This window comes from Equus przewalskii, chromosome 12 (assembly GCF_037783145.1).
Source record: "Equus przewalskii isolate Varuska chromosome 12, EquPr2, whole genome shotgun sequence".
NCBI lineage: Eukaryota > Metazoa > Chordata > Mammalia > Perissodactyla > Equidae > Equus > Equus przewalskii.
Window position 1 is genome coordinate 41,220,127 of NC_091842.1, and position 22,338 is coordinate 41,242,464.

The 22,338-nt window shown below is 49.2% G+C and overlaps 2 protein-coding genes and 2 long non-coding RNA genes across 29 annotated transcripts in view; 2 read left to right on the top strand and 2 right to left on the bottom strand.

The window, feature by feature from the left end:
- MAPK8IP3 (mitogen-activated protein kinase 8 interacting protein 3) overlaps nucleotides 1-661 on the bottom strand; it is a 53,768-nt gene extending 53,107 nt beyond the window's left edge. For all 26 annotated transcript variants that reach the window (XM_070568851.1, XM_070568843.1, XM_070568841.1 and 23 more), the window contains exon 1: nucleotides 154-661. In XM_070568851.1, coding sequence (XP_070424952.1) covers nucleotides 154-471 — 318 coding nt within the window. In that variant the 5' untranslated portion in view covers nucleotides 472-661. The remainder of the gene's footprint in view (nucleotides 1-153) is intronic.
- Nucleotides 648-8,276, top strand: LOC139074936 (uncharacterized). The gene is made up of 2 exons (XR_011524954.1): nucleotides 648-1,121; nucleotides 5,765-8,276. It is a non-coding gene; the product is annotated as an uncharacterized lncRNA (long non-coding RNA).
- Nucleotides 3,856-22,147, bottom strand: JPT2 (Jupiter microtubule associated homolog 2). Its single transcript, XM_008532470.2, has 5 exons — nucleotides 21,354-22,147; nucleotides 16,016-16,164; nucleotides 10,691-10,833; nucleotides 7,614-7,662; nucleotides 3,856-6,604 (listed from the first exon to the last, which is right to left on the bottom strand). The coding sequence occupies exons 1-5, from the start codon at nucleotides 21,482-21,484 to the stop codon at nucleotides 6,417-6,419; spliced, it is 660 nt and encodes a 219-aa protein (XP_008530692.1). The 5' UTR covers nucleotides 21,485-22,147; the 3' UTR covers nucleotides 3,856-6,416.
- LOC139074937 (uncharacterized) lies at nucleotides 16,759-18,684 on the top strand. The gene is made up of 2 exons (XR_011524955.1): nucleotides 16,759-18,358; nucleotides 18,471-18,684. It is a non-coding gene; the product is annotated as an uncharacterized lncRNA (long non-coding RNA).
- Nucleotides 22,148-22,338: the final 191 nt, after the last annotated feature.

Genomic DNA, 22,338 nt, shown 5'->3' on the forward strand with positions numbered 1-22,338 from the left:
GAGGGGCTGCGGTCCCCGGGCGAGGGCTCAGGGCGGGGTGCCCGGGCGGGGCCGGGGGAGTGGGTGCGTGTGCGCGTGTGTGGTGTGTATGAGGACCAGGCGGGGCTGCGGTCCCCGGGCGGATCCCCGGCGCGGCGCGGCCGGCCCACGCACCTCCTCGGCCTGCTTGCGCAGCGCCTTCTCCCGCTCGTACTGGGTGAGCAGCTGCTCGTTGTCCTCGCGCAGCAGCTCCAGCTCCACCTCGTGCTCCTGGTTCTCGCTGAGCACCGAGTCCAGGTTCTCGAGCACGTTGACCACGAGCGGCATGAGCTCCTTGACCACCTCCTCATCGTAGCAGTGGATGAGGCGCTCGAACTCGCGGTAGATGGAGCCCGCCAGGCCCGACACCCGCTCGGACATCACCGAGCCCGAGCAGTAGTCGTCCTGGTACACCACCACGCCGCCGCCCTCGTCCATCTGGATCTCCATCATCGCGGCCACCGCCGCCGCCAGCGCGGCCCGCTGTCCGCCGGCGCGCCCGCCCGCCCCGGCTGCCCGTAGTCTGCAGGCCGCGGCCCGTCGCCTCCGCCGCAGCCGCTGTCGCTGTCGCCTCAGGGCTCAGCCACCGCCGCCGCCGCTGCTGATGCTGATGCTGCGCCTGTCACTCAGCAGCCGGAAGTGCGGCCGCCCGGAAGTCCCGCCCGCCAGACAAAGGGGGCGGTGCCGGTCCTGCCGGAGTCCCGCGGCGCCGCGCCGCTAGGGGTCGCAAGGGCCGTGACGTAAGAGGAAGCCCGTCTCCGGGCCGGAAGCTCGGCCGAGCGGGGCGGGGGGCGCTTCCGATCAGGCTTGTCAGAGCCGCTACCCGCCAGCGCCCGTCGCCTTTAGCAAGTTCCCGCCAGCTCCCACGACACCGGCCGGGGCTTTTAAAGTGACACAGCCTATGTCCTGAGAGTACATATAAGCGATTGTGTGCGGCCTAGAGACTTAAACTAGCATCCCGGCGCGCATCCTCCCTCCAAAGAAACGGACGTTGCCTTTGTGCGCACCTGCCTTCCCCCAGGGTGACCGTGATGCTGGGCTGGTTTGCTGTTCTCTGACTCATCTTTCTGGTTTTACTACACAGTAGTGCACACCCCTCCTCAGTAAGTATTGAGAGCTTCCCCAGACATAGCGCCTCTCTGCCATCCGATTGTCCCTCCTGGGATTCCAGTTCAATGCAGGTTGCCCCTCTCATCCTAAAATCCGGTAACCAGCTCTCAGTTAGTCCATTTTTGTGTCCTGCGTTTTGTGTAACTTCTTCAGATTTCCCAGTTTCACTTCAGCGGTGTGTAATCTATTTAACTCATCCATTGAGTTTTTAGTTTCAGTGGCTCTATTTTTAATCTCTGTTTGTCCTATTTGATTTTCCTATGTTCTGCCAGTTTGGATAGGCCATTTCTTCCACTTTCAGCCACTTATTTTAAATCTCTTTAGTAAGCTTTTTTTTTTTTTTTTTTTTTGATACCTCCTAATTACAGTATCTGCAGCCTTTGCAGGTCTGATTCTGCAGTCTGTTGTTTTGGTGGACTCTTGCACGGGCTGCTCCTCCCCTCCCTGCTCAGCTGGCATTCCTTGGAATTGTATCTGTGGAAATACTCTGAGGCCTGAATTTAAAATGAGTCATGTCAGAGGATTTGCCTTTTCTTTTGCTGGCTTCTGAGGACACCACGAACCCAGGACTTACACTTTCAGCTTGGGGGCCACATAGGTAATGTGAATTCTGATTTAAAAATCCCATTAGTGACCACTTAGTGCTGACAGAGGTGCTTCAAGCTCCGTTCATGCTAACTGATGGTGGGGTCCTCTCATCCTAACCTGACTGTACCAAATCAATGAACTTTCCTGCAGGTGATGCCCTAAATATTATTGTACACATTTTCCCCTTGCAACCTAATTTGCTGTATGGCTGCTCACCCACCCCACTAAAAGACAAACTGAGGTTTCAGTCTCAAATTCAGATTGCCTGAGTTTTGATCCTAGCTAAGTGACTTAATCATCCTAAATTTCCATTCCATTTCCAAACCTGTAAAACTGAGCCTAAAAGTATTACCAACCTACCAGGAAGGTTATAAAGATTAAATAAACTATTCCGTGGAAGGGGCTTAGCACCATCTCCAGCAAACAGTAAGCATGAAATATGTTAAGTGGAATTGTTAGTTTTATATTCTCAAAATGATAAGCCAGGACAAAGAGATGAAATGTTTAATTTTTTCCTGGTGAGCAAGTTACAGACAAAGCTTGTGAGTGTTTTGGGGAATGTTTAAGACTTCTGCCTTAGGCCTTTTTCAGTAATTGGACCCCTTTGAATACCTGAGTAGCAAATACAGTCAAGCAGCCCCACTACCACAGTGAGAGGCCGAATGGCTTGGCAGTCCACCTTATTTGTTTTTATTATTAACGTGATTGGACAGATTTATTATTTGAAATTGGTTAAAACAAAATGAAGTTTTAACAAGATGATATGCTGGATAATTCTTGATGCTTACTGAAGAATGCAACTAGTAAACTCCTGAGAGCTCAGGCAAATTGAATTAGAACTTACTTTTTAATAAATAGGCTTCCCTTCAGATTTGTAAAGATAATTCGAAATACAACTTTTTCTCATTACAAGGCCCTAAAATGTAAGATGGGCACACAAGTTTCAAAAGTTCTACTTTGATTTCTAAGTATCTACCCCTAATGCGTGCTAAAAAGTCACCTAGGTCCCTGTAATGTCCCTCTCATTTCTCCCTAAGTTGAATTTTAGATAGCACTTTGTAGTCACACGTAGAATAGGAATATTTCATTCATGATTTCCAAGAATGCTAAAGATTAAAAGTTCAGAAGAAATGAACTGGATAACACAGGTATATACATCCTTGCAAGGTGTGACTCACAAAGACAAGCTATGCTCCGTCAAAAGTGCCAGTGTTTCCTGACGAGGCACAGGACAGGAAGTAGCGATCCTTGGGTGTCTATTCTTCAGCCCCTCCCCAGAACATGGTGGGGCTACCTTGGTCCTTTCCAACTCAGCCATTGCCTGGCCTCTGGAGACAAATAGGTTGTGACACTCTGAGACCTCAGTGCTTGCCTGCGGCTAGAGCGGCTGCTACAAACAGGACATGTAATGTCACCAGAGCCTAGCCCAGTTCTTGGAACACACTCTGCACTCCCCAGCACGTTTTCAGATGAACAAATGAAGACAGTGTCAGGTAGCCCGTTGGGTTTCTTTCTGAATGCTGTCCTGGTAGCTGGCCCAATCCAGCACGCAGAACGGTGTGGAGCCTCGTGTAGAGGGTCTCCAGGCAGGCAGTCTGAGCAGCTTCATCACCCTGAGTTCATGTAATTCACAGGAGGGTACTGTTTGCTTGTACAAATATGAAAACAGCTAATACATAAGAAGGAAAGACATTCAGTCCGTGCGTTCTCTACAGGACTTGAAACTACAGACAAACTGCTAGCTCAGCACCTCCTCCACTCATTACAAGGCTTGTCACTCAAGTTTCAAAGCCAACTCAGAGGCAAGTTCAATTATCTTCGGTTCTTTAGGAAAACAAGTGGTAGAAGAGAAAAAAAAAATCATTAAGCTTACAGAAACTGAAAAGAGCACTGGCATATTCCTACTAATTCTACTCAAAGCTAAGTCTTTGGTTTTCAAATGAAAATAACCTTAAATCCATAACCTTTGAAAAGATTCATTTGGGCATCCTCTGGCTAAATGGAAAAAAAAAAAAAGGAATGAAAAAAGGCAAACCCCGTCGCCATTGAAAAGCTGAAAGGGAAGGAGCAGAGTTCAGGCACTTTGGAAAATGGATGTTGAGAAAATCATGTGTGCACACAACAGGCAAAGACTTTGAGTACATGATTGCTAAGTTTAATTCAACTGTTATACCCAATTCTGCCTTGTAAAAATAACAAAATCTTCCTATAAAAATTACATTGCAAGTGAGTACAGGTTGGTTGTTTTTGATACAGCTCTAGAAAAGAGTTGGCACCAAATGCACATAAAAAAAATTTTAAGGCTTAAGAAAAATAGAAACTAGTAATTTCTCAATGCAGCGTAGAGGGTGAGAACAGGGTGCTAAGAGTTAGTGAATCTTCCAAACACAGGCAGTCACCAATGTAGAGCGCATCCTCCAAATATAAATGATCACCCCCACTGGGCTCACAGGAGCAGAAACTCCTCCTCTGCTTCCCCCAGTGACCAGACTACTCAGGCACTCTAAACCCACTCCTAGGGCTGCAGGGAGGAAAAGAAAGGGGGGAAGATGGGAGAAAAGGAAGGTAGGGAGTTGTGTCACTGCTGCCCAGAAGCTCTCGCTGTGTTCATGTTTTCCTCATTCCCGTCTCTGGTCTCTCGCACCTCCACCCGAGAGCCCTGCCAGTGGACAGACCCAGACAGCTCCTCCCCCATTTGGCTGACGGTGAGGGTGGGGGTGAAGCCACATGGGCTGGCACCACCATGCAGGGTTCCTCTTGGCAATCCAATTTGGAATTCACAAGTCATTTTCTTGTATAGTAAAAACCCCACAGTTACAAGTTCATTTCCACCATTAGAACATTTCATTTTCTGTTAAACAAATTAGTGTGTTTGGGCTTAAAAGCTAACCACTATTTACAACATTTTTTAATGGGTAAAAAATGCTCTGAATTCCAAACAACTTTCTTATAAACCATTTGAAGGATGGAGACAGGAAGTACTTGATAGAGTCACATGAAATCAGTGTTTCTTGGCTCCAGAGTCAGCAGGGCAACCAAAAGGACAACTGTCTTTGGTTGACAAAGCCACGTGCAGACCCCGTCAATGCGCTGGGTGTGAGAAGTGGAGCCTGGCAGGCAGCGCCTGTAGGCACTTACGTGTCTAGGCCACTGTGAGTGCAACTAAACACAGTTGTTGCTTTTTGAAATTTTAATAATGATGAAGATATTTCTAGCACCTGGCACTAGCTTTGTAGGCACTCGTACCAATAGCTGCCACCACCCAAATCCTCTCCTGTTAACTGCTGGTCCAACATGAGTGAACTGTAGGAATTTACACTGTAGCCCTTTAGAGGCTGAATGGGACAAACTGAAAGCAAATATCTTTGCTGGCAGATACCACGGAATTGGCCAGTTAAGACTTTGCTGCCAAACTATTGAATCTCCTGGGCTAAGGCCTCTAAGTCTCTTCCGGAAACTGAATATGGTCCCGAGGTGCTGCAAAGCTTTGTAAAGGGTGGCCTAAGCAGACTTTTCTTCCTCTTTGGTATACCTGAGCAACTGATTTTTTTCTAGAAACGTGTCAGAAACAGACCCAAGTCAACAGTCGCTTATGTAAAGCTGGTATTTTACAATAGCTCTTTAGATATTATTACAGAATCTAACCCAAAGAACCCAAGGGTCTGGAGTAGCTCCTCCCCCTCGACAGGATCAAGTAAGACATACGAGGGGTTTAAATAACCCCATCACCTGGACACATCTGGACAGAGTTCTAAAGTCTCGCAGACGTCAGCAGGCCCTGCAGACAGCTTGTGAAAGGAACTGTCCACACTGCTGGTGAAGAGCAAAGGCCTAGACTTAAGGCTGATGAGGAAAAAAAAGAACAATTTACAAGCAAAACAGCCCGTAAAGAGACTAAAACCAGTCCTTTGTGAACGAAAGGCGGAGATTCCTCCGTAAGGTCTGGCCAAGGTTTTAGATGGCAGAACTGGGGCACCTGAGAGAATCAGGGCACAAAATCTTTCTACAAAGCATAGACTGAGAACGACTTTTTGGTTTCTGTTGACAGCTGCCGAGGAAAAGCAATCAAGATGTTTCAAGAACAGGCTGCAGAACAACACTCTGGGGCTGAAGTAAAGGAGACAGTGGGGTTGAGCAGCGGGTGTCCCAGGAACGGAAACCATAGCCGTGAAGGGCGAATGGCATGAGGATCTACGGGGGTGCACAGAGACCCCCCCGCACCCCTCCCTGCAAGGTTTCGGCTTATGCCTTCCTCCTCTATCCCACAGCATTGGAGAGGTGGTTCTGGTTTGCTTTCAAAGGCTTTAAACTCTGCTACGGTGTTAGTGACTCCTACATGCTGGATTACCGGCAGACTGCTGATGCACAAGGACGTGTAAGAGGCCCCTTCGTCAGGCCTTGCTGTGGCCTTGCGCCATCTCCCCACCCCGCCCATCTCAGAGTTCCTCTCACATCTGGAATTACAAGTGAGTGTACACCAGGGGAGTCACACTAATGCTCACAGAGATGTCTCTCGGCAGTCTGGAAAGCGAGGGAGGTCCTCCGTGGCTCTCGGGATGGCAGTGGAGCCTGAGCAGCAGCTTCAGATACACAACAGACCCTCTCCCCACCCCCACTCCTTTGGGCTAAAAGAAACTATAATATTTGAAATCCTATCTCTCAAGTTTCTTGTCTGGCTATTGGGGAAGCGGCAGCTTCTTTTAGTAGAAAGAGATGCTGGATTTGCCTCCGGGTGGGTTCAGGACTTTGTTGTGAGAGCGAGGCCGCGGGCCCAGCCTGGGCTCATGGCTGTCGACCGTGGGCGTGGGCTGGGGCTCCTGGGTGCGGTCAGCTTCTCTGCGGCCGCCTTTCTCACCAGGCTCTTCTCTGGGTGAGGTGCTCGTTGCAGCTGTGGGACAAAGTCAGCATACCACCCCATTAGAGGCTGCCCATTACCTGGACAGGCAAGCTGTGCATATGGAAGACATAGACCAGCTAGTAGGAAATGCATCCCAGGATGGGAAAAGAGAAGAACACACAGCCAGGCTTCCATCTTTCACCAAGACTCGCTGCGATTAGCAGAGGGTGTTTCTGAACGGGGCATAAAGTTGGGGCTTGCTACTATAAACACTCTTTGATAAATAAGTTGACTGTTTCTTTATGCTGCTTTTTGGGCCCCATCCCCTTTTCTTCCACCTCAATTATAAAGAGCAAACCTTCTCCAAGTGGGCATGACAAGGAGGAGGGCCATCTCAACTGGAGGGTCTCAGGTGAGGCAAGGCTTTCTGACGCTTACTCTGGACTTTCTGTATGAATGAATGCCCGTGTATTTTGGTCATCAATTGAGGGAAATGGTGACCCAAAGGCAGAAATCAGTGCCCACAGTCAGCTTAGAGAACCGCAGTGGGTCTCCACGTGTGACATGCAGCCTGACCACTGGAGCAACTCCCAAAACTTGGGCGCCCGATTATGGAGGCACCACCCCTCCCCATCACAGGCAAGCCTCACACCCGCTCCTGGTCCTTCTCCTGCTCTCTTGTATGCCCTTCTCTTCTGAATTAGTTCCGCCAGCTCTCCCCTTGGTCACGAGTTCATTAAAGGTTTCAGATCCCTGCCCTTCACTACATAAGACCAGCTTCTAGAAGAGGACACCTTGTTCTTAGGCCCAGGCTGATTAGCAATGACAAGAAGTGAAGAAAAGCCAGTGGTAACCAGGTGGGAGTTTTCACCAGAAGTGAGTGAGCCCACTTCCCTGGCCTTCTTCAAATACTCAAGCCTCTTGGTAATAAACACGACCTTGCTTGTTTCATCAGCTGGGCTAGAAGGGGCACAGAACATTCCCTCTCATCCTTTGGGGGCACACCAGCACCAAGTCCAGAGTGAGAGCACTCGAGAAGGAACAGAAAGCAGAAGCTCACCTTTAATGTCTGATTTGGGGTCTTCTCCTTCACACAAGAGCACGTGGTCCTGCAACAAGCCAAACCCCAGGTCAGTAAATGATTCAGAAACTTTTTACCCTCGTTCAAATGGGCGATGAAAATCAGGGCACAAATGACTTGGGTTTGTTTTTAATTTTTAAAAATGTTTTTATTATGGACAATTTTAACCATAAACAAAGTGGAGAGAATGGTACTGTGAACCCCACGTAACCCGCCATACAGCTACAATGACATCAGCTCACCGCCACCCTCGGCTCAGCCACACCGTTCTCCCAACCTCACTCCCTCCACCCCCTCGTGGGATTATTTTAAAGCAAATCCCAGGTATTTCATTTATCCATAAATATTTCAAGATATGGCTATTAAAAATGTCCTTTAAGAAAAGACATAACCATAACAACACTCTCACAATTGCAAAAATTAATCATTCCTCAAATGGCTAACACCTAGTCAAATTTTCAAGCACTGGCGTGTTTCCAAGGCTCGTCCGTGTTGCAGCATCATTCCTTTACGGCTGAGTAACATCCCGTTATCTGCGTACGGCACATTCTGTTTATCCATTCATCTGCTGACGGACACTTGGGTTGTTTCTCCCTTTTGGCTATTGTGAATAATGTTGCTATTAAAATAGGTGTACAAGTATCTGTTTTGAGTTCCTGTTTCCAGATTTTTTTGGTATATATCTAAGAGTGGAACTGCTGGGTCATATGGTCAGTTCTGTGTTTAACTTTTTCAGACACTGCCGAACTGTTTTCCACAGTGGCTGCACCGTTTTACATTCCCAGTGGCAATGTATGAGGGGTCCAATTCTCTACGTCCTCACCAATATTTCTTGTTTCATTTTTCGTTTGATAATAGCCATGCTGGTGGGTGTGAAGTGGTATCTCATGGTGATTTTGCTTTGCATATCCTTATTGGCTAAGGATGCCGAGCATCTTTTCATGCTGACAGACTATTTATATACCTTCTTTGGAGAAATGTCTATTCAAGTCCTTTGCCCACTTTTGAATCTAGTTGTCTTTTTGTTGTTGAGTTGTAGTTCTTTTTATATTCTAGAAAACAAACCTTTATCAGATATGTGATTTCCAAATATTTTCTCCCATTCTGTGGGTTGTCTTTTCATTCTCTTGATAGTGTCTTTTGATGCACACAAGTTTTTAATTTTAATGAAGTCAATTTGTTTATTTTAAATTTTTTTTTTTTTAAGATTTTATTTTTTCCTTTTTCTCCCCAAAGCCCCCCAGTACATAGTTGTATATTCTTCGTTGTGGGTCCTTCTAGTTGTAGCCTGTGGGACGCTGCCTCAGCGTGGTTTGATGAGCAGTGCCATGTCCGTGCCCAGGATTCGAACCAACGAAACACTGGGCCGCCTGCAGCGGAGCGCACAGACTTAACCACTCGGCCACGGGGCCAGCCCCTGTTTATTTTAAATTTTATTGCCTGTGTTTTTGGTGTCATTATTTAAGAAACCACTGCCAAATTCAAGATGATGAAGATTTGTCTCTATATTTTCTTCTAAGAATTTTATAGTTTTAGCTCTTAAATCTAGGTCGTTGATCCACTTTTAGTTAATTTTCGTATATGGTGTAAGGTAGGGGTCCACTTTCATTTTTTTTGCATGTGCATATCCAGTTTTCCCGGCAGCGTTTGTTGAAGAGACTCTTCTTTCCCCCACTGAATGCTCTTGGCACCCTTGTGGAAATATCAATTAACCACAGATGTGAGAGATTATTTCTCAGCTCTCAATTCTATCCCACCGATCTCTATGTCTATCCTTATGCCAGTACTGCGCCATTAGCTTTGTAGTTAGTTTTGAAATCAGCAAGTGTGAGTCCTCCAACTTTATTCTTCATTTTCATGATTGTTTGGCTATTTGGGGTCCCTTGAGATTCCATAAAAATTTTAGGATGGGTCGTCCCATTTTTTTCAAAACAGGGCTGGGATTTTGATAGGGATTGCATTCCTAAGTCTCGTTTTAATCATTAGGCTCTCCCTCTATTGTTGGCCATGTAAATTCCTATATTTTGCAATACTCGGATTGAATCTCTGTGGTGTCAATTAATATTAGGTTTGGTCTGATTCAGGCTTGATTTTTTTTGACAAGAATTCAAAGGTGGGGGCCGGCCCCGTGGCGCAGTAGTTAAGTTCAGTGTGCTCCACTTTTATGGCCCAGGATCCCGGGTTTTGGATCTTGGGTGTGGACCTACACCACTCATCAGTCATGCTTGGTGGGGACCCACATATAAAGTAGAGGAAGACTGGCACAGATGTTAGCTTAGGAGTAATCTTCCTCAGCAAAAACAAAAAAGAGAATTCAAAGGTGGTCCAAGATGGACTTTTAACACAAGGCCCATAATTTTTGCTTGTCTCATTTTGTGATGTTAGTGGCCACTGATGATCATTGCCTAAACTCCCAATTTCATTACAAGTTTGCAAAGTGGTGATATTTGAATTTCGTTATTCCTTCTTCATTTATAGGCTGGCATATTTTATAAAGGAAACTTGCCTTTCATGACTGTTATCCTAAGGTACAGTTCATGCAGGAAGTGCTGGCTAAATGCTAGATTCTGTCCTTCTGTTTTCAGGAAAATGAGCTGGTCCTCTGGCATTCTCCAAAGATGACAAAATTAAAGTTTTATTATGAATTCTAAACATGTGGTGAATTTTAATCCAATGCAGTTATTGTACTTATTGATGACCACTACGAAAAGTGAAATTTTATGAGAGACGACTCCCCTACTGTATGTTAAATTTTATAAACGTCCTCACCACCCTCAGTGCTGTGCAGAGAAGAGCAGCAGCCTGTCGGCAGTGGGCAGTCACTGCTACTGACACACCAAGGCCAGCTCCCCGAGGCTCCGTCATCTCACGGCTGGAATACATTTATCTGATGACTCAGGGGAGCTCTGAAACTCGGTGACTAATGACTGCACCCAGGAAAACCAACGTCACCTACCTTGTCCTAATAACATATCACGCCAGCCTCAGAGCCTTTTTAAAGAATACTTGTTTGAGTTTTGTTTCTTTCATGCCTGCTGTCTCAATGTAGTCCATACCTTGGGTTTGTTTGGGTGTGCCAAGGGTGAAGTGGCAGTGACTGGGGACCCAAAAATGTCACTGGTCTTCCCACCAGGTGGATTCAGACGCTGTCGAGTCTGCACAGGTGTCGATTCATCAAAGATGCCACTTCCTTTCCCCCCTGCAGGAACAATCGCAGAGCGGTGAGCAGGCCAGAACACCCATCCGAGCCCAGCCCCACTCGGCACGCAGTAACGCCCAGTGCTGGGCCTGAATTCAGGCCCACAGGGCTGGGGGGATCAGGCTGACGAGACCCCTACAGACCTACGGCAAAACCAACCCCTGTGCTGGGGGCCTGCCTTTCTAGAGCTGAGCTGAACAGGGCTGGCCTCTAGGGGTGACAGAGTGAGATGGCATACAGCAGCATTTTCCCCTCTAGAAATTTCCTTAACCCTGAACTTTTCATGCTTTCCTATTGAAGAATCTTCTTCACTGAACCTATGAAAAGTTCTTTAGTAGACTAAAAGCAAACAGCTGATAAATTTTTAGGTCAGATAGGACTGAATCTAATAACATGCCCTACTCAAGGCAAACCTTGAATTTATTAGTCATTCTTCTGATTTCATTGAGGCTGGCACTCCTGGTGACAGCTAGATAGGCCAGTGAATTATAGACATTTAACATCTTTGCCGCCAACTATAAGTGATTTGATAAACCCTAATGAAATGCATCTAAGATGTAACTTCTCATAAACTGATGACTAAGGCACGGACATGAACAGTAAATGCCTTCATGCCCATGTAAAGCACAAAGATGGCTCCTATCCAATACCCACTCAGCAGACACCAGGCACCTCCTGCCCACGGAGTGCTGTGCCAAGGGGAGGTGGGGCCGTCACAGTCAGGGCTCTGGAAGGAAAGAAGATGCACCCTACTAACTAGCCATGTGACCACACACACGTTACTGGGCCTGTCTGTGCCCAAACTCCTCATCTGTACAATGGGGATAACAGGACCTCCTCACAGCGCCGTGAGAGGATTCAGTGACTTCCTGTAGCTCCTGTCAAAAGCTTAGACAATGCCCGGGACACACACTCAGTGAATGTTCGCTATGTGTTCTGTGTATTGATAAAGAAACATCGTCCCTGGACATACTGTGAGTGAAAAAAGGTGCAAAACAATCTACACAGCATGCAACATTTAATGTAAGGGGAGAGGTATTCTTATTTGCTTGTATCCGAACAAAGAAAAGTGGTTACTCCACTCCCCCAACACACAGAAGTGGTCGCCGATGGGCGCTGTGTGTGTACAGGAAACGGGATGCGTGGGGTGTGGAGGCTTCAGGCTGCTTAACACATTTTTTTTTAAGAATTTTTTAAGAGTTTTGATCTTTGTTTACTGTTTACGAGAAAAGAAATTTTAAACAGTCACTTCTTGGCTGCAATAACCCACCACGTTATGACAGAAGGACAGGAGCACCCTAAGAACCACCTGGAGGACGAGCTCCAGGAGCCCAAGGGGCACCAGCCTGTTTTGTTCTCCAGCGAGCCTCCAGCCCTGTCTTCGGGGCCCCTGTTGCGAGTGAAGTGCAGAGCAGACTGGCCTTCCGGGATGCCAGTCAGTCTTCCAGGGGACACCGAGGGCTGGGACAGAGCTCAGGCAGCAGACACAGGGCTGCGGTTCACTGCCTTTGCTGGGGAGAGAACGCTTAGAGAACACGGGGCTGCCTCTGCAGGAAAATGTGCACATACACGTTCACGTCATTTCAGGGGGTCACAATCTGAACACACACACTCAGTAATTTCAGGCAGTCACAATGAGCACAAACACATGTAAGTTCAGGCAGTAACAATGTGCACACACACTCATGTAACTTCAGCGGGTCACAATGTGCATACACTCAGTAAAATCAGCGTTCACAGTATGTTCACACACTCACGTAACTTCAGGGGGACACAAACCTTCTGAACCTCAGCCACGGACCTCCCAGCGATCTGCAGACCCCGAGCTGGAGACCCTTGCTGGGGAAACCAGCACAGGATGGTGTTAAGGGCAGGCGTCCATAGTCAGACTGCCGGGGCCCTGCTCAGTCACTTGCCGACTGTGTGAGCCTGAACAAGTGACTTCAACCTTCTTTCACCTCCATCTTCTCAACTCTAACGAGGTAAGAAATGATACAAGTACCCACCAAGGGTCGTTGGCAAGATACACGAGTTAAGAGACGTGAAGTGGGTAGAGCAGTGCCTGGTGAATAAGCCCTGGGTGCTGCTGCGGGGCTGCTGTTATTCACGGTGAGCAGCAAAAATGTGGAGACCACAAAGTGGAGCACAACGTGGCCTGAGGCCACCACCTTATTGCGTTTTTTCTGGTTGTGCTGTGAAGGCTGAAATAAATTCTTTTTAAGGTGTGCATTCAGCTTTTTTAAAAATGGGAGATAAAAGTAACTCAATTTGAAGTTTTTGGCTCAAGACACTGCTCATTTAAAATTTTCTTTTTCAGGGGCCAGTTCCGTGGCTAAGTGGTTAAGTTTTCGTGCTCCGCTGTGGCGGCCCAGGGTTTCTCTGGTTTGGATCCTGGGCGCAGATATGGCACCACACAACAGGCCACGTTGAGGTGGCGTCCCACATAGCACAACTAGAAGGACCCACAACTAAAATATACAACTATATACTGGGGGGATTTGGGGAGAAAAAGCAGAAAGAAAAAGAAGAAGAAGATTGGCAACAGTTGTTAGCTCAGGTGCCAATCTTTAAAAATTAAATTAAATTAAATTTTCTTTTTCAATTGTGAAACATAACACAGAAAAGTTCCTAAGACATAATTATCACAAATAACAACAAAGCACACACCCAGGTAACTACCACCGGGCTGTGCACAGTCCTGCCAGCTCCCGGAACCTGTGCTTTCTTCCCCATCTCCCCAGGTCTCCACGTACCTGCGTTTTCTGGAAACCACAAACATGTTATTTCTGGTATGATTTACCATGTCTGTGTCCAACCCTAAGCAATACCGTTCTGTTTTTGAACTTTATAAAAAGTAGTCACACTGCATGTCTCTTATTCAACATTTTACTGAAAGATGAATTCAGCTTTAAAGAGGGAAAAGATGCTCATATCACCCATAATTGAAGAAAAATAAATTCAAGATATACTTTTGAAAGAACCTAATTGCACAAGACAGACACTGTGTTGGCCGAGTGTGGGGAGCAGGCACCATCTACTGCATGATGAACGCTGGGCAACCCCTTCGAAGACCAGTCGGAAGCATCTGTCAGTATTTTAAACTGACCCAGCAATTGCATTTTGAGAAATTTATCCCAACAGATTCTGCAGGTGGTAAGTTTAGAGCACGAGCTCTGGAGTCAGGCAGACTGGGATCCAAAGGCTACTTCTGCCACCAGTGAGCTGGGAGCTTGGCACGCCCTCCCAGAGCCCCAGTCTCCTCCTCTGTAAAGGGGGTACCTCCTACCTCCTCGGTTTGTAAAGAAGACCAAACGAATACATGCGAAGCACTTCGCACAGCCCCCGGCCAATATGAAATGATCCGTACGTATCAACCATTGTTAGGAGAACAGGGAGGACAATTTGTGGGAGACTGAAACCAGGCAACTAGCAAAGCACATGGATGGAGAGTAACCGCAGCACTGGGTAGGACGGTCCTCTGTCAGTTTCCATGACTGTCACACCGGAAGCCGCACCCTCCGTCCTGCACGTTTTTCTCAGTCAGGCCCTCTCATCAGAGGGCTGTGGGGTGAAGTCTGAGAGACTAAAGAAACGAGGGCAGCAGTTTAGGTCTGGGGTGCGGGACACACTAGCAGCTTCCCCTTGCGAGTTTCCTTTGAGAATTGATCACAGATTTTTTTTTTTCCTGCTTTGTCTCCCCAAATCCCCCCAGTATTTAGTTGTGGGTCCTTCTAGTTGTGGCATGTGGGACGCCACCTCAGCGTGGCCTGACGAGTGGTGCCATGTCCACGCCCAGGATCCGAACCAGTGAAACGCTGGGCCAATCAAGTGGAGCGCGTGCACTTAACCACTTGCCACAGGGCCGGCCCCCATCACAGATTATTTTCAAAGAGTACTTTGCAGGAGAGAAAACAAACCCCAAACAGGACCATGTGAGGCAGGAGCTCAGCACAGGGAGTCACGGTGGTTGTCACTACACCTTGTGACTGTACACAATACAGAGGCTTTCGAACTCTCCCATTAAGAGGGGCCCAGGCTGCCCACTGGGCATGAGAAAGCTAGGGGATCATGAGAGTTTGATGGACTGGCAACATGGCACCGCCCCCAAACTGCAATACTTTCCAGGGAACCTGACACCCCAGGGAAGCTCCAGACACACGTTCTGCTGAGCTGGGGCCAAGTGAGCTGGCTGGTCCACCTTCACGTGTCCAGGATTTGATTCCACCACCACATAACATACCGTTGCACAGTGGTCGGTACAAAGGGTGTACGGGGCTGAGCACTCCTGGCCCTACACCATCAACTGGACACAATGAGCAGGGTACTCACTCAGGAAGAACCACCTGCTTCTCTACTCTAACTGCATGCCAAACAATGGGAACCTCCACGTGCCCCGCCCACGAAAACCACCAACCACACAAACAACCAGCATTTGAATCTACTGCTTTTGTTCCCCCAGGTTTGGTCAAGAAATATCTGCGCCCAGAATCAGGGTGGGGTAGGGACTGTTCTGGCTCCGGCTCGGCTTGATTTTATTATCTGTCTGCAATAGTGACCCCCGTGCCCGGCCTGTCAAATCTGTACGGATGGAACAAACCTTGCTTTTCCATCACGGATACAGACGGGGGGAGCTCCTCAGGTAACTATTCGTGTATGGTCACTCAACTGACAGTCTATCGCAAGGAAACGTTTCTCTAAGATTCCCTCCCACTGTAACTACCAGAAGGTGAGGTGAGTATTGAGGAACCATAGACGTGTGCTAGAGCAAGTCAGCCTTTTCAGAGTTTCAGTCCCACTGACAGTCTGACTAAAAATACTCTCCCTAAGAAAAATCTTTACATGCACAATTTGCATGTAATTTCAGAATCTCCAGGGGTCCATGGGACAACTGGGAGAGCCTCCGTGATGGGCACTGGCATTCCCATCGTCTGCCTCTGTCTCCTCAGTTCCTGGACTCAGTCTGTTGAGAGACGAAGAAGGCTAACACGATCGAGCCATCTTCAAGACAGAAAGTACAGGCCAGGCTAGAACCTTCCTCACATTCTAGAACTCTGACAGCAAGGAATAACTTGCACCAGAAAATATTTGAAAGGATCAATATAGAGAAATAGAACTTTGATCAAAAGAGCGGCATAAAGAGAGCAGGCAGAGGCCAAGGGTTATGAGTCGCAGAGGCCCGTACCTGGGGGATGGGTCCTTTTAGGTAGGTTCTGAGGTTCTGCAGTTGGTCCAAAAATATTAGATGCCATCCTATTGGGCCTGCTTGAAGGAACAGCTTCTTCTGGACTCCCAAAAAGATTGCTCGATTCTCCTCCAGGGGGCTTCATGGCCCTACAAGCACAGAGGAAGCGTGAGTCACTGGTGGCTGACGTGGACGTCACCGTCCAGGCGGTACGGCTTAACCGGACAGGGCAGGTGCCCTTTCCTAACGTCTATGGAACAATTACACACCGCAATTATTTAACAGTGGCGTGACTAGTTTACAGATGGTCACACGGCATACTTCCTTTACTGCCCCCTTAAGGTTCCCTTCAAAGTTTTCTTTGTATGTCTTGGTTATGTGCAAAACCCTGTAGAAAATGTGCATATTTTGAAATTATTCCTGTGAACTCTTATAAGTAAAATTAAAGTTTGCCTAAAACAGACAAGATGAACCACATTCAGCAGAATTTATTTTAATATGATTTTGCTACCATCTTTATTTGGAGATTAAGTATGGTTTACGGAGATGTGTATGGGTGCCAAGTTGACAAGTAGTGGACTTGTGGTGGTTAATTTTATGTGTCGACTTGGTTAGGCCACAGAACCCAGATATCTGCTCACACATTATTATGGATGTTTTCTGTAAAGGTTTTTTTTTTTTTTTAAAGATTGGCACCTGAGCTGACAACTGTTGCCACTCTCCTTTTTTTTTTTTGGTTGTAGGTCCTTCTAGTTGTGGTACATGGGACGCCACCTCAACGTGGCCTGGCGAGCAGTGCCATGTCTGTGCCCAAGATCCGAACCAGTGAAACCCTGGGCGACGGGAAGCGGAGCGTGAGAACTTAACCACTCAGCCACGGGGCTGGCCCCTCAGCAGAATTTAATACTAATTTTTACTAGTATACAGTAGTGTTTAATACTATAAACACATTCAGGAGCATTTAACATCGTAGCTTACATTTGCCAAGTGCTTACTAGATACCAGCTACCGTTCCAAGAGCCTTACGCAAGAGCCCTCTCAGGCAGGCATTATTTTCACAGACATGAATCTAAGATAGAGAAATCTCAAGACAGGCCATGCAGGGAGCAGCAGAACCAGGATGCACCCAGGCAGTCTGGATCCAGAGCTCAGACGAGGCCCTATGCCTCTCTTAAAGGCTTCTAGAAACAAACCGGAGGGCAGTGCACATTTTCCCAGAGATCAAGGCTGACCCACAGAGCTGGGTTTTCAGAGGGCAGCCACCGGCCACTGTGGCTCGTGAGCACTGACGTGGTCATATGACTGAGGTGTGCTCTAAGCGTACGCTACACACTGGATTTCGAAGACTCAGCACAAAGAGGAAAAGTCAAAATATCTCTTTAATCATGTCTTTTATATTGGTCACATGTTGAAATAGTTTTGCATATATTAGGCTGAATAAAATCCACTAAAATTTTTTCCTGATTCTTTCTACTTTTTAAAATGTGGCTACTACAAAATTTAAAATTCCTTACATGGCTCACATTTCTTTTGGAAGGTGTTAGTTTAGACCAGGGAGAGTGCCACCAACATTAATCCAAGTGAGTCCTGGAAATCTACACCAGGACAATCACCTCCAGTCCTAACGTCCGGTACAACCAACGAAACGCTTATCAGAACGATCAGAGAACACAGTGGCCAGTGCTTAACATGACCTCAGGTTGCACACTTTGTCGGTGGACACGCTGAGGCCGTCTGACTTCTGTACCGTTTATAAATCAGAGCCCTTGTCACGACGACATTCTCTGTATTTCTCTTGTCTAACTATAGCAGGTCGAACATGCTTGGGTCTGCACAGCCAACTCTGAAGAAAGGGATGGAGATCTGCAATCTTCGGAACTGAACTGAATTAAACACCAACTCTAACGCTGGCATGAGTTAAAATGCCTAGTTTACGGACTGATTGGAAACATGACTCTTCTTTCAAACTGCCAAGGTCCTGCAAGTTGTCAGACCGGATTCAGGGTCGACTCATCCTGATCCAGAGCTCTTCTGGACTCTTGCCTGACTCTCACAATCTATGTTTCTGGAGTCTCCCAAGCCTCGTCAGCCTCTCACCCCTGCTTCAGTCCAACTCACAGGTTCCCTGAGCACCTGTCATGGCGAGCCTGCACCAGACCCTGGAAGAGGGGGTAAGAGCAAGTCCTCGGCCTGGAGAAGCTTCAGGTTTGCTGGGAAGGCTAGAGCGTGTGCAGGTGGTTTCAGCGTTGGTGGGAGCGATACAACAGAGGCACTGAGTGTTACCGGAACCCCAAAGACGTCTGTGGTCTCTACGTGTAAAAGGGTACCATCGGGGCACAGGAGGTAAGCCATGCTTATGTGAAATGACCAACTGTTAATTTTGGGTGGTGGAAAGAAAGCGTTTATTATATCATTATGTCTACTTTTCTGATTTTCATTTCATTTCGAAAACAAGATAAGAAAAGGAAAGCAGCGCCCAAGAATGTTGTAGCAGAGATTACTGTGCATAATGGCCAAGCTACCTGGGGAGGGGAAGCGACCATCTCCATCACAAAAGGCAATGGGGTCAACACCATGGTTTCACAGCCTCATAGCAGTCATGTGAATTGCACAGGCTGCCCCAACAGGGTCTCAAATGGGACTGAGACAGGTCGACATTTCAATAAAAATATAACCCACAACAATGGCTCAATGTGGCCTTCGCTAGGCTCAAAGTGGAGTGCAGTTACCACTATGACACTAATTACAGGGAGGGAGATGGGAGTACTGGTGAGCTCACAATTGTTGTGGGACGAACTCACAATATAGGGATGCTTCCCAATTACTTTTTCCTTTCGTAGTACCTCCTCAATATATTTCAAAAAAAGATATTAAAAATACACGAGCGAAACTAAGGGACATGTGACAAGACAAAAAACCACACACACAGCTCAAGTGGAATATGGCACTGGCAGAGGCAGAGAAAACAAAAGCCACTCTTACCCGGAGCATCCCCATGCTCCTGGCCCTCCCTGTGTTTCAGAAAAGCTTTTGGGGACTGGTCAGGCTTGGAGAGAAGCAGTGAGAGAAACAGACTTGGAGTAAAGTCTTTACAAATATGCATTTCACAGCTTAAAAGACCTTAGATTAATGATGGCTAAATCATAATGCTTTTATAGTTCAAAATCCCTTTAACACAAGATAATCCCTCAGCAAGAAAACCTAAGATGTAGGGTCTTAAGAGACGAAAACCTGGCTGGGTAATCTTACAGCCACCACTTGATTCCTTCCCTTCACAGCCAAATAAACTGTGACCTTACAAGGTCTGTCCGGCTAACCGGTTCCTTTAAGATGGCTGGCAGAACACAAAGCTTCTAATGGATCCCAAGAGGAGCTTCCAATTACATGTAATCATCCAATTAAGACCGCTTTTCCTTCTTCAATGTCCTAAAAGGAAGATTTTTCTCCTTTTCCTATTATCCTCTCCAAAACTAACCTCCGAAAGAAGTGTGGAGTCTTACTGTAGGGTGCCAGCCCTGCAGCTGGCTTCCGCAGCTCCCAAAGTCAGCCTAACATCAGTGTCACTCCTGGCGGGCACTCGTTAACTCAGCCAACACTTCCTGGGCATCCAGCGCCAGGCAGTGTAAACAAAGAGCGAATGTACTTAATGGACACAACCGAGAAAGCGCTGGGAAGCGGCCCTTGCCCAGCTGGTGTGGGAGGTGCAGAACAGCGGTTATCAGAAACTTGATTCATTCTGAGCACTCCAGAATAAACTTCTGCCCCCAACAGTACAGATCTAGACACGAGCGCTGAGTAGGCGCTGTTCCATGGATTAATGACTAATTATTTCGCTAGCTATATTACTGAATACTGATCTAACTCCCTCAAATTTACAGGGTTTTCAGCAAGTTGAGGCAATTCTTTTAATTAGTATCTAGTCTATACAGCATTTATCTCGATAGTCGTCACACACACATGCTTTTCCACTTTTATGGAGAGGCTGGGCCACAGAGAGGCTCACAATAAAGAAAACTCTTGGGCATCTGAAGACCCAAAATTCGACAATGCAAGCTGGCTCATGAAGGGACATGACAGACCTTGTGGCCAGCTCTGGCAGCTCTAACTTATGTGACTTCCAATACCCAGAGTGCTTTAAAAGTTAGAAGGCGGGCTGCGGAGCCCTGAAATCGAATCTCCGCTTCTACCACTTGCAGTTCAGCCTGGTTCCCAGTCAGCAAGGCCAGGAGGGCAGAGCCTGGCTCCTGGGTTGTGGGATTAGGGGAGGGCACCGCCTGGCTCTGGGGCTGTGGGATTAGGGAAGGGCAATGCCTGGTTTCCGGGGCTGTGGGATTAGGGGAGGGCACCGCCTGGCTCCCGGGGCTGTGGGATTAGACGCATGGCCTGGCTCCTGAGCTGTGGGATTAGGGGAAATGCCTGGCTCCAGGGCTATGGGATTAGGGGAGGGCACCGCCTGGCTCCTGAGCTGTGGGATTAGGGGAAATGCCTGGCTCCAGGGCTATGGGATTAGGGGAGGGCACCGCCTGGCTCCAGGACTGTGGGATTAGGGGAGGGCACCGCCTGGCTCCAGGGACTGTGGGATTAGACGCATGGCCTGGCTCCTGAGCTGTGGGATTAGGGGAAATGCCTGGCTCCAGGGCTATGGGATTAGGGGAGGGCACCGCCTGGCTCCCGGGGCTGTGGGATTAGGGGAGGGCACTGCCTGGCTCCTGGGCTGTGGGATTAGGGGAGGGCACCGCCTGGCTCCCGGGGCTGTGGGATTAGGGTAGGGCACCGCCTGGCTCCCGGGGCTGTGAGATTAGGGGAGGGCACCGCCTGGCTCTCGGGGCTGTGGGATTAGGGGAGGGCACCGCCTGGCTCCCGGGGCTGTGGGATGAGGGGAGGGCACCGCCTGGCTCCCGGGGCTGTGGGATTAGACGCAGAGCCTGGCTCCCGAGCTGTGGGATTAGGAGAACTGCCTGGCTCCGGGGCTATGGGATTCGGGGAGGGCTCCCAGGACGGTGACCCCCGCCCACAAGCGCACCGAGGCTGGCACAGGCTCCGGAGGGCGCCCCCCGTGGCCCCGCACAATCCGCATTGTCCCGGGCTCCTGGCACCGCCCGCCCCAAAGCAACAGACCGCTAGGCCAGCGTCTTTCAGGCGCGCTTGGAACTAGAGGGGACACGCGCTCGGACGGGAAGGGCGGGGAGGCGACCCCAGGCCCCTCCGAGACACTGGCGAGGGCGGGGACGACACCGCGTGTGCTCCCATCTCTCCGGGACGGGGAGGCCGCGCCTCTGAGGTCCCCCGCGGCCCGCACTCCGCCCGCGAACCGCCTCGCCCCGCGCGCGCGTCGCACCTGGAGCCGGCGCGGCCGCCCTCGCTTTCCGGGGCCTGGAACATGTCGCCCGCCGCTGGGCACCTCCTCGCCGCCGAGCCGCTGTTCCCGCCCAGCTCCGCGCAGCGCGAGGCCCGCCCGCCCGCGCCCATTGGACGCTGCTGACGCCAGTCACGCCGCTGCAGCCTACCGCGGTGGTGGACCCCGCCCAACGAGATGGAGACAGGGAGAACGCGCCGTGCTCGCAGCCGATTGGTGAGAGCAGGTGCCGCTCACGGCATCGAGCGCCGAGATAGGGCAACAAACCGGCAGGGGGCGGGCTGCCCCTCAGGTGGGCGGGGCCGGAGGGCTGTGCGGGCGCAGAGTTGGAGCCTCTCCGGGCCTGGCCGGGCCTCCAGCCCGCCTCCCGGGCCGCCCCGGCGCGGAGCGGTGCCGAGGACCGGGTTGGGAAGAGATGCCCGGGCCGCCCCGAACCCGCTCCCCCGGCGCGGGCCGCACCCCCAGACCGCTTGCTGGGCCGGAGCGGCCGCGACCCGACCGACAGCCGGGGTGCAGACGCGCGCCGTGGGGACCCGCACACGCGGGTCGGGGCGCTGAGCAGGGCTCGGTCGAGGCTTTTCTCCGGCAGCAAGCGCTGCCTGGTCGCCACTGACCGCCGCCGCTTTACTCTGAAGGACAGTCTGTCCGGAGACGTCGGTCTTTTGCCAGCCGGTCAGTGGCATGTGGATGCTGGGCTAATCCCGACAGATGCGTTCCAGGATTCGGCAGTTCCTCTGTCCGGCCCAGCCCGGGGGCTGAAGAGGCGGCAGAAGGGCTTACTCATAAGGAGGAAGCGAGGGATAAAGTGCCCCAGTTGCTCATTTCTGACGCAAACCCCCCAAAATCATTGAGCAGTGTTTTGTGGCTAAATGACACTGTGGAGAGCCCATCTATTCCTTTGAGATCTCACCAAATGAGAGCCACTTGAGCTGTTTTTTAAGTGCACGCTTTAAAAAAAGGGCAGAAA